The 12,002-nt window shown below is 41.1% G+C and overlaps 1 protein-coding gene across 2 annotated transcripts in view; it reads left to right on the plus strand.

Moving 5' to 3' along the window:
- The first annotated feature begins 2,154 nt into the window (after positions 1-2,154).
- Positions 2,155-12,002, plus strand: part of LOC124168757 (lysosomal alpha-glucosidase-like) — a 42,908-nt gene continuing 33,060 nt past the window's right edge. For both annotated transcript variants that reach the window (XM_046547027.1, XM_046547028.1), the window contains exons 1-6: positions 2,155-2,631; positions 2,875-3,006; positions 3,120-3,434; positions 7,653-7,951; positions 8,731-8,903; positions 11,570-11,747. In XM_046547027.1, the coding sequence (XP_046402983.1) occupies positions 2,241-2,631; positions 2,875-3,006; positions 3,120-3,434; positions 7,653-7,951; positions 8,731-8,903; positions 11,570-11,747 (1,488 nt within the window). In that variant the 5' untranslated portion in view covers positions 2,155-2,240. The remainder of the gene's footprint in view (positions 2,632-2,874; positions 3,007-3,119; positions 3,435-7,652; positions 7,952-8,730; positions 8,904-11,569; positions 11,748-12,002) is intronic.

Consider the following 12,002-nt stretch of genomic DNA (forward strand, 5'->3'; position numbering starts at 1 on the left):
GGGGGGGGGTCCAAAACCAGGGGTGAAATTTTTTGAAAAACAAGGTACTAAGTAAAGGGTTTTTAACTAATTTCTACACTTTTCATTATCGAAATAACTTCATTTGTTGAATGAATGTATTGTAAATTCATAACTTTTCAATATTTTGTTTTATTTTTGAAGGGAAATAATTGCGTTTTTACATTTCGGGGGGGGGGGGGGCGGTCCGGACCCCCCGGACCTCCACCCTGGCTACACCACTGCTCCTGTGCATGTGAAAGGGCGGTTATGAGAAAAAAAACAGAAAGCTAAATTGAGTGTAGTACTCGAGTATTAGAGCCTGAAGAAAAATAGTTTTCTTCAAGGTAATTAATATATTATTGCGTATTCGATACATCCACTCAGTGGCGCCGACTCCATGGGGCCTGCGAGGGGGCCCGAGCCCCCTCAAAAAATTCGTTATGGGTGTGAGGAAAAAAATTGTCAGGCTTGTCGATTTTCCCCGGAGTGTCCAAATATCGATATTCGAGTTATCAGGGTTCTAATGTTGATCATATGACTCCTGTAAAATGCTTAAAAAACTTAAAACTCACTACTTGTAAAATTTCTTGGGGCATTATCCCCGGTTTGGGCCCCCCAATATTTTTTGTTAGTCGGCATCCCTGCCTCCACTGCACAAACGCTCAACAATTTCTCCCCCGAATCAAATCCGCTCATCCAGTAGTACTAGATGAGCGGATTCGATTCGGTGGGCTATAGTTGAGCGTTTGTGCAGTGGAGGCAGTATTGCACACATCTCTCGTTTACTTTGCAATACGTCTTAAGGCGCGATTAAAGTCACTTTTACTCACATGATTATGGTTCGACCCTGGCCGGTATTCCATTCCCTCAACCACGTTTAACCAAAATAGGTCCCTTGTCGATCGTGGTCCTGGGTTCCGACAAACAGTGTGTTATTGGGAGAGGCCCCTCCCCTTCCCCATCACTCCAAATAAACCTCTCACGACTTATATCCCAGCTCCAAAAGAAACCTTTCCTTGACCCCTGAATTTGTTTCTGTCTACGGCCTAGCATTTGGTGAAGAGAGGTTTGAGTGGTTGTTTAGAGCATTACTTTTTGGCTAAATCCTACAAAAGTCCATACTACCTAAAGGGCGTGAATAATAACGAACTACCAGGGGAAATAGAAAATGCTCACTCTCTTAATTTGACGAAAATCGACATTTTTGGATTCTCATTTCTGTTAGTGATGAGATATAATCGTCTAAAATTAATAATGTGATTGTTACAATAAGTTACCCCTGACTATCTTGGTGCTCCTTAAAGTAGAGATATTCCCTTCCACAAGTCTCTTGAAACCACAGCATTTCTTCCCAGTTAGAGCGGAACAAGGGATTTCGAAAAGGGTTTTCAAGAATAGTAGATGTCGCCATTTTTGTTTCACCATATTCCCTTCCCCGTGCTCAATGGAACGAACAAAATATGGCACAAAAAATCCCAACAACACAATCTATCATAACCGACCCCGCCAACACAGGTGAGGTGGGTGAGTTTCATCATGGCATCATCGTGATCGGGAATAATGGCAGGAGAAATAGTGTCAAGGGAAGAAAAGAAGAAAAACGCGGTTTAACTATGTTTTATCTTGATGTTATTTTTATTCTCTTTCCCCACAAATAGCATGAATAGTCAGCCAATTCGTGTTTAATACGTAGTGTGTCCACAATTGGTTCTGCTTTTGTGCCCGGCGCAAAAATCGATTTAATAGCTTCTATCATCCACAGCTACTATAATCCATAGACAGATGCTATAAATTATCTCTTTCTTTTAAAATTGACTTAATGCTAGGATCATCAGCGCTTACTTCTATGAAATTACCCTCTAAAAATAATGCTGTATCATCAACTCTCCCATTCAAATAGCGCACCACTATTTCGGACCCAACTGCTACGTAATATTTTCATACTTTGTATTGAAAAAAATGGATGGTCAAAGATTTAACAGTTTCGTGATTAAATTTAACCCAAAGTAAATGATAAATGAGACGCCAATGCATATGAACTCTATTTATGTCAATAGAAGTCTGGAAATATCTAACTTTAAATTGATTCATATCATCATAAAGGCGCGCGCAGGTTGACACTGTACTGTGGAGAAAAATTTCTCATACATTGCAGGCAAATGTCAAGTCAGTCGATTTTGTCTGGATAGGTCCACTTTTCTTAAACCTTTCGCCCTGGATAGCTGGTAATTTGGGCAATCATGTTGGATGGGATAAAGCATATTCTGAGATCAATAAGAGTTTTTCGTCGTTCGAAGGCTGGTAATCCTAATCAAGCATTTGGAGAAGCGTTGCAACAACACATAGCCAGTTCTGCCGAGTTGAATCAGCACAGCTTTTCTCATCAGAAGCCTACATACGAGCATTTCGTCGGTGAGGAAGATGATGATGATTACGAAGAGGACTTTGGGGTAGTTGATTGCGAATGTGACGATGAAAACAAGAGGAAATGTGGGAGAAAAGATTGCCCTCGCCCCAACATTGCGACTATATTAGTTTGCGTTCTCCTCTTCCTAGTCTTCGTTTTACTGCCTGCTGTTTACTTGCTTCATTGCTTTGACCTCTTGAAGTCGCATTGGGAGGTAAACGAAGGTTAGTAGGTGTAGTACCATGAATTTTAGATGTTGAAAGCTTATGTTTCCATCCTGGAAAACCCACCAGTCGAATCCCTACTTGGGAATCTATAATTTCATAGCATATATCTTTGCATCATCACTCGGCTGTACCTACAGTAGCTATGCGCTGTTTTTGTCGGTTTTTACTTGCTGATTGTATCATATTTTATGTATATTGGCGAGGACCATATTTGTAAGCAAATAATGTTTATTTGATCAGATGGCAATGGCGATGGCCCATCCGGCTATTCGGCCTGGGAGTACGCAATGGTGGATCACACTTACGGAGACTCCGTCATTGGAGATTTCGCATCGTCGGCTAAGGGTAAAGGAGCGCTGAAGAAGAGGCTTAGTAAGATGATTTATTCACAGAGTCACCTCTCAATGTATCGGGGGTGTAGAATCTCGTGGATCGGTGTTATCATCGGGAAAATCTCGAATTTTATTGTTTTTTCTTAATTTCAGGAGAAATAGTGATTACCGAGAGACCTCCTGTATTGGAAACTTCAGCCCCTACAAGATCTCCCACCCCGCCGCCTCATTCTCAGTGCTCGGCTCTTCCAGAAGCTCGCCGATTTGACTGTTTCCCCGGCGAAGGAGCCTCTAAGGAAGGGTGCGAAGCCAGAGGCTGCTGCTGGGTTCCAACCGTGCAGGAAGTGAGAAGGGATTACAATTATGGCAGCAAGGTGGAGGTCAACTCAGAAGGTCAAGGCAACAAGGAGCCCAATAACCTGTCTAACAGTGTTGATTCTCACAATGAAGGAGGTAAAATGAAAAATGGTAAGCGCTTGGAAATATGCAGAGCTTATTTTTGGTTGTAGTCAGAATATATTATAGTATAGTATGCGTTGATAATTAGTTTGAATGGTGCATTGTTTTCAGATGTTAGCAATCTTGCTTAATTTATGTATGACTTTAGCTAGAATACCTTTAGGCCATTTTAAATGGGGCACGTCATTACGCAGGTTAGCCTTGAAAACATGTTGAAATTGCGAAGAAAGTGAGCTTGGAATTAGAGCAGGGGCTATTATGTCGTCTCGCATCCATGCATTCTCGCATGTGTCATAGAAACTCACCGCTTTACATGAGCAATTTTGATTATGCCATCGTATATATATCAGATTGGACAATGACGTGCCCTGTGTAAAACAGCCTTTTCACCATGTACTCAGTGCTTTTACACATTGGTTGCATGCAGTGGTGGATCCAGAGAAGGGCATCTAATATACAATAGATTAAATAGTGACTTTGTTCGGACCCCTACAACTGCTGGGAGGTTACCCTGCGGGCTCCCCACCTAGCCCCCCACTTGTCTCTACCCTAGATCTGCCTCTTGGAACATGTTACATATTAGGTGTGTCCTGAGAACCCCTTGGCCCCTGGGAAAAAATTTTACTTCCTAACCCCCTGTCCATCCAAGTGAGCTGTTGGCTCCATTGTATGTGTCTTTTTTATTTTACGATATAAACACTGCTAAACATAGTTGTTGCCAGAATTTATTTAGTGTCCCTTAAATGAAGAGGAGAGGTTTCAGAGCATCCTCCAATTACCCCTCAATTTTACATAGTTCATCCTTAATCCTTCCCACAGTCTTCAGCTTTCACCCGATATGAATTATGTAAGCTGCACCATTGTGTGCTATATTTTGTATTTATCTCCAATAGGGTAGTTTCCTTCATCAAAAAAAACGAAAGGCATTGATTGCGATTCGTTACCCACCATTAGTGTATTCATAATATACAAATTATTTGGTTTTAGAAATCCCAGTTTAGACGAATGTTAATGGTCAATTTTAACCTCATTTGAAAAAGGCCAGATTGGCGCCCATGCGATGCCACTCCACGTGACGTCACTCGAGCCTAGATGCTATACGAGTAGTCCGGAGTTTTACATCATCTAAGATTACCAATGCCTGCATGAGGCACAGAGCTCAGGGAAACATCTATTAATAATCACCTATTAAAATTGCCTATGGTCGGAAAGTTTCCTTTGTTTGATAGGGTATTAATAATCCTTATTTAAGCCAAGCGCTACCTGCTAGCAGGGTAGTCCTCTACCTGCTAGCATCCTGCATCGTAGCGGCGCTCATAGCCTCGCACCAATGTAGCCTCACAGGGTGGCAGCCGGAACCAGAATGACTTCACACGGGCTTTTCCCAGCAATCATACTTAGCCGTTGTGTTTTTGCATGCTTGAAAATTCTCACTTTTCATTTAATTTCGAAAAATAGATATCATCATTTAAAAATCTAAGTGCAAGAAATACATACTCCAGGAGTAATAATCTTTCGATTAGGCAATAAAAGAAATAGGAAACCACTGTATTGTCTGTTTGTATTGGTGAGGGTAAAGGTCACCCATAGGTTTTGGAAATTTGCACATTCACTCAAATAGAAACCCACAATCTGAGCGTGGCAAATATTGAGGGGGGGTGGGGGCAAGAAGGGGCAGCTGCCTCTCAGAGATTTCTGAAAAAAATGGAAAAGATGGATGTGGTATCCAACCTTAGCGATAATGTTTGAAGAAGTGCAGTTACTTCTGTTTGCTAACCCTTTTGTGCTGGACGTCCGGTGGAGCTGACGAGCATTTGCAAACTTAGAACACGTGACGTCGGGTGTAGCTGTCCCGAATTTTTCAATGCAAACGACAGGACGTCGGCTCTGGCTGACACAAGGGAAAGGAAGTGACTGCTGAGGGTGCAATTGTCAGATATGTTCAGGCCCGGCCTGAGACCCAGCTTAGCGAGTCCTTGGGGCCACTCCTCGATAATGAAGCCCGACCCTCCCACTCATTTATGATCATCCTCACGGTGGCAAGCCGTTGTGAAGTGGTTATATAATAGTTTTTTCAATGATATATTTTGTTGCATACTACAACTTTATCATTTGAAATTAATTCTTCATTCTGTTCTCTGCGTAAGCAATTTAAAAAAATTTGTGTGTCAAAAATAACGGACCTCCAGAATTATAGCCTTATTACCTTGTATTTCATCATCATCATCACTGGTCAACAATCCTAAGATTGGTTTGACGCAGCTCTCCACTCTATTCTCCTATCAGCTAATCTTTTCACACCTACATATTTCTTCTCTTTCACATCTCTCTTTACTTGTTCCATATATTTTGTTTGAGGTCTTCCTTTTCCATTCTTGCCTTCCACTTGTCCTTCGACGATTGTCTTCATCAGGCCATCATGTCTCAGGATGTGGCCCACAAGGTTGTTCCGTCTTCTTATTAAGGTTTTCATGAGGCTTCTCTTCTCTCCTACTCTTCTTAGGACTTCCTCATTACTAACTCGGTTGATCCATTTGATTTTCATCATTCTTCTACCTTGTATTTACTAACTTTATTGTAATTGTAATTAACACTATAAATCCGTTTACAATTCCCCAATGCTTAAAAAAATGTTAGTACATAATTCTTTTGGAAGAGCAAATTATTAAAAATCAAATACAGAAGCTTAGAGGGTTCTGGGCGAACCCTCTTGGGATACAACACACCGGGGCCCGGAACCAAGCCCGAGGCTTATATGCCAGGACACCCGGGGAGGGGCTGGAGAGGTAGGAAAAAGGATAGAGGCGCCGTCGCGATCGGAGCCCGCCGACGCGTCCAGGGAAAGGAAAGGGATGGAAGGGCGGGGAATAGGGTTAAAACACTCCAGTGCTATAGAAGCAAAGGAGGCCCTACCTAGCGAAACCATGCGTACGCAATTTCTTTACCACCATCCCGGGGAGATTTTTCTATGAGGAAGAAAAATCCCAATGAGAGGGACAGTGGGAAAAAATGTTAGTACATAATTATTAAAAGAGTAAATTATTAAAAATCAAATACAATGTTTGGTTGTAAAAAAACACTCGTAACGCTATAAGTTGACTGTGGATTTGTGCTATGATAGGGTCAGAGGGTGTAGTCCTGTGGCCGGGGTAAGGTAAGGGTGCCCCTTTGACCTAGGTTCCAAATCTGAAGGACGAAAATACCGAGGCAACTCACCCCCAAAAAAGAGCTCCGTACGGAGAGGTTTAAAAAAATTTTCGAACTACTTGTAGCACGAAAATGTTTTCCAATTGTAGGCGGCGGCAGGAAAGGATTAAAGTAATTGAAAGAATTATATCAATATTTTATAGTCTATTCACAGCAAATCCTGACTGTTATATATTGTTGTTCTTGAGCATCAGCAGGACCCCTATCCCCCAGAAGGCTTTTGATTTGTTTTTTGAATAATTGAAATTTCCTCTGCTAAGCTTTACATTGTGCTGTCAACCCCTTTGAATGACATGCCAAGTTTTTCCCCGTGATTGTCAAAGTAGGAAGGGTGAAACTAGGATGTTTTTGACAAAAAGGAAGGTGAAGAGTAAGATTAGCCGTTGTGGAAATTGTAAGGTACAGTTCCCCGGACGTATATTGACAAAGCTGGATCTTCTGAAGTGTCACACAACAATGCATTCATATCCATGATGAAGACACAAATAGTAATATCCACACTATTTAATTTAACACTCAACGACCGACCATGGACTCAATGACCGACCGACCATTCCTAGAAAAAAAATTCCTTGAAAATGACACAAAGTGTTGAAATCATGGTCGGTCGTTAAGTGTTGAATTGAATAGTGTGGAAATTACCATTTGTGTTTTTATCATAGATATAGCAATATTCCACAAAATCAAGCCTGAAACAATTTTATGCTAATGCATTCATGCATATTTTGGGGAATTGAATGCTTTTATTTCTGAATCATTACAGACCTCGGACATTATTGCTCAGAGGCATTGCATATCACCAAGGCTCAGTGGAATATACTGACTGGCCCCCTCTAATCCACCCCAGTATCTATGCTCATTACTTATACATATCATGAAGCAATTCCACAAGCTCGAATAGATGTATTTGACTTGGAAATATGCAGAGCTTATTTTTGGTTGTAGTCAGAATATATTATAGTATAGTATAACCAATTCAAGATGTATTATACCTAAACATTTTCCCATAATTTTTTGAAGTGGCAGATCGGAAGGCAGCTGAGGGTGAGGGGTTGCCCCCGCTGAACGTGCCATATTGCTACTTCCCTCCTGGTGACACGGGCCACTACTACTCGTGGGTCAATATCTCATCGGAAGTGGTTCCCTCGTACAGAGACCTTGAGCTGGACCCCCTGGAGGATGAAAGGAGCTTGATGGAAACTGGACTTGGAAGCATGACTGGGTTCCTCAAGTTGCACACTCCGTCCCCTTATCCATCGGACATACCTCTCCTGCGAGTGGATGTGAAATTTGAGACCAAGGAGAGGCTTCGAGTGAAGGTCAGTTCTTCTTTTATTTATTTTGTGCGGTTTGTGTCTGTGGAAAGGGCATGGCAGTGTAACGCTGGATCCCTATACCAAAGTTGTGGGTCGTGCATTTAAATTTTAACGAACGTCACAACCAGTACCTCTTACCGAAGTTAGTCGGTTGTGGGGAGTACGTTCTAAGTGTGAGTTCTTGCCCTGGGCTTGGTAGCCTATACCCTTTTTCCGAACTGACGGCGGCTGGGTGGAAAATAGCAAGTAGCCAATCAGAAGCACTGCCCCTTCCAACTCTCCGTTCCCCTCCATTCCCTTCCCTTTTCCCCTCCGCTGCCCTCCATTGGGCCGACCGGCGTTGCCAGCCTTGGGAGTAATGGTACTTTTGGGGGCGGTGGAAGATTCTCGGACGATTGCTGAGCGATTCTGTTTGGCAACACGGCTAGCTGGAGAGCGATCTGCACTGCACGGAGTTCGGAGAGAGGCTGCGGGCTCCTTTGCACTTTCTCCTGTCGCTCTTCTGTGATTGGCTAGAAGAGTGGGTGGGTTTCGAGCACGCTCAAGGTCAGCTGCCGTCAGTTCGGAAAAAGGGTATAGTGGATAGAGTGCTGTTAGTGTTAGTTGAGTGAATTTTCGATCAAATATCTGGAAAGGGATTGGCACTCCCTACCCTGAATTTTTGAAGTTCACATGCCTGTTGCCTAGTCTAGGGTGAACTCTACCCTCACCTAACCAAACCATTTTTGGGTTGAATCACTGAGTGAGTGAGTGAATTTTAGATGAAATGTCTTTTATTCTAGATCACAGATGCAAGTCACCCACGCTATGAACCTCCATACCCTGAAGTACCCATACTGGATATCAGCAGGAAAGATAGGAATACTGTGCAGCCTCAAGACTCACTCTACAGGGTTGAAATGGATAAATCTCGCGTTGGTTTTGCTGTTATTCGTCGATCCAACAACCGAACATTGTAAGTGGCAGATTTTTCCCTTTTCAGTATTGTGCAGCTTACTTCTTTTCAATCTGATAATGCATTATCTTATATAAGTACTCCTCAACTTACGAACAGGATACTTTCCAAATACTTGGTTGTAGTTTGGATTGGCCTTAAGTTGGCAATAACATACACAGTTATTACATAATTTACAGTGAGTCCTCGTTCTACGTCACCCCGTTTAACGTCATTTCGCGATAACGTCACGAAAATTTTGAGACTGTCATTCGTTTATCGCACCTACGCTTCGTGATAACGTCAAGTATTTTTAATTTCGCGCGAAAAAAAAAGGCGAAGCGGCTGGTGTTGCAGGTTGTTCGTTTTGAGGGCGGTAGTACAGTCAGTCTAAGCAAAGTGTAAAACGGTGTGTTTATTCTTAATTGCGATTACGGTTTTAGCAAAAATTTCTGCAAAATGAATTCTTGCATAGGTGCGCAAGGTTTTACTTGACATAATGGTTTTCAGGAACCTAAAAAGTGATTTCAAGGCATTTTTCCGTGTAGAACTCGGAGTTTTTGTCGTCACTTTTTTCGCCGAGTTCACAATAATTTTGGTTCCTGTAACTGCGACGATGTTTCAGTGATGATGATGCCTTGGATGATGCCCAGGCGACGCTCGCCCGGGCGAACTTGTATTTATGACGGCGAAGACAGGAACTTGTATTTATGCGATAGTTTGGCATTCCCACCGTAAAAAATGCCCCAGATATGATACGCTAACGTTTTTTTTCGCATAGGAATTGTGAGGTCTAGGAGCCGATATTCACTTTTTACATTGTTTCTTATGGGATATTATGCTTCGATTAACGTCATTTCGTTTATCGTCACATTTTTCAGGAACGGTAAGTGACATTAAACGAGGACACACTGTACAAGTAAAATTCTAGCCTAAAAAGTTGCTGTGCCAAATGACTTAGATTTGCTAGGTGAAGTGCATGAACTCATTACTCAAGATCAATTAATATTACAGGAACATTATTACTCATATTTTTTTCTAAATTTGCGATAAAACCAGCTGCTGAAAATACTAGCATGATAGCAACACTATGCCACAATGTTTGTGTGATTTTCGTGGAATTTTCAAGAAGAAACTTAAGAGATATTTCAAACCTTTTTTATGGCACCTTCAGGTGAAACTTTGGATGCTTGCGAGTTGGATTGTTATAATTTGGGGAATGCTTGCACTGACAAATTGTTATCGGGTTTGCACCTCGGATGGGCTCTTCATTATTGCTGGCATTTCGTTGGCTAAGTTGCCCATCATCCTCGGGGCTGGATTTCGTTTTGTGGAATTAACTGGTATTTATATATACAGGTGTTATCTGTGATTGGTCTACCTTTTCGCATGATTTTCATCATTGACAATGATGGAGAGCTTGATTTGGCATCAAACATGAGGGTCATTCCATGTCAGTTCATCCAGGTATGACACCCACCGACTCCGATTTTAATGAAACTTGGCAAATTTCATCCTTCCATTTAGGAATGAAACAGTGTAAAATATTTCTTGGCTATCTCTACTAGTTTTTTTTTCCATGGCCATTTGAAGTTTGGGTGAAATGCAGTTTTTCAATGAATCCTGTCTCCAGAGGCTCTTGTACCTCCTGAGGGAAATAATTTGCCGCAGCCATACTTTTCATCCAATTCTTATGAAAATGTGCAGGTTTACTATGGAAGTCATGAGGATTCCAAATACTAATTGAAAAATATCCTAGGGGATATTGAAAATTCTTTAAACTCAGATGTTTCATAAGATTTTAGAAAATTTTGCATCAAAAACAGTGTTCTATAAAACATGAAATTTTGACCTGAGGTAATATGTGAATCAAGCTAAATTATTTTTTCTAATATTTCCTAAGGTATGATCCACCACGTGTAAAAATAAAATTCATGGCTTTTTGCTTGCTTTGTTGTTAAAAAAATTTTTATCTATAAAAAATATCTTTTCACGACTCAGGTAGTCAGTGTTGGGTCTTCGTTCATGTGTGATGATATGCTTGTGTAAACTGTTTTCTATGTCTGAGCAAATATTCATGACACAAATGTAGTGCATAATCAGTGCAAAAATTTAAAAAAAATTCACTCCTACATGTAAGGATGAAATTTGCCAAGTTTCATCAAAATCCGAGTTGGTGGGTGTCATGCCTGGATGAACTGGCATGGAATGACCCCCTTCCCAGGGTCAGAGGGAGTAGTACAGTCTCTACTTTTTCTGTGATGTCCTTTAATTTTCAAATTTGAACTGGTTAAATACATATTAGGTGTATATAATCATATACAGCGTACAATACTTATGAACGATAAAAATTGAGTGTATTAATTCTTCAAGGGTCCTTACAGACCCCCAAAGCCTTTGTTATAGTACAGGCAACTGCCTATTTAGTCATGTTGGTAACGTGATTGCGCGTATGAACTTGTGAATGTTTTGGTATTACTAATCCACTTGTGGTTAATCATTTTCCTTGCCTGGAATTCAAATCTACATCAATCCCTCAAACTCGCATCTGGTGCCCTGAACACTTGAAATATCGACCCATGACTAAAATTTATCAGCATCATGCACGGGGAAAAATTTGGATTTGTCTTCACGAAATCTTATACTGTTTGTCAGTAAATAATATCTGTGGTTTATTTTTTTTATAGATTCGACAGCAGGTCTGTTGGGGCTCTTGTGTATGCTGATCAATTCTTGCAGATGTCTGCTCTATTGCCTAGTGACTCCAGCATGTATGGAATTGGTGAACATCAGGCTCCCTTGAATCTTCCTGTTAACTGGCAAAGATTTGTCCTCTTCAATCATGACTCCGTGCCTAAGAACAATGTAAGTTTTGGGTAACTTGTGGGGAATTCAGTGGCCCACCTTTCCTCTAGATGATAGTCATCTGTGATATTTCTTACTAGTTGGTTTTGTGTTTTTAATCCCAGTTGTAAATTTGATGCATGATTCTCTGCATAATCTCAAGAATTCCTTGTTTAATTTCCTCATCCCCTTCAAATCCTACTTAACTTAGTTTTTTTTTCTTGAAAGAATTAAGTATTTTACTTGTCCAATCGTGTGCATTGTATTGCGGCAGAA

This window comes from Ischnura elegans, chromosome 12 (assembly GCF_921293095.1).
Source record: "Ischnura elegans chromosome 12, ioIscEleg1.1, whole genome shotgun sequence".
NCBI lineage: Eukaryota > Metazoa > Arthropoda > Insecta > Odonata > Coenagrionidae > Ischnura > Ischnura elegans.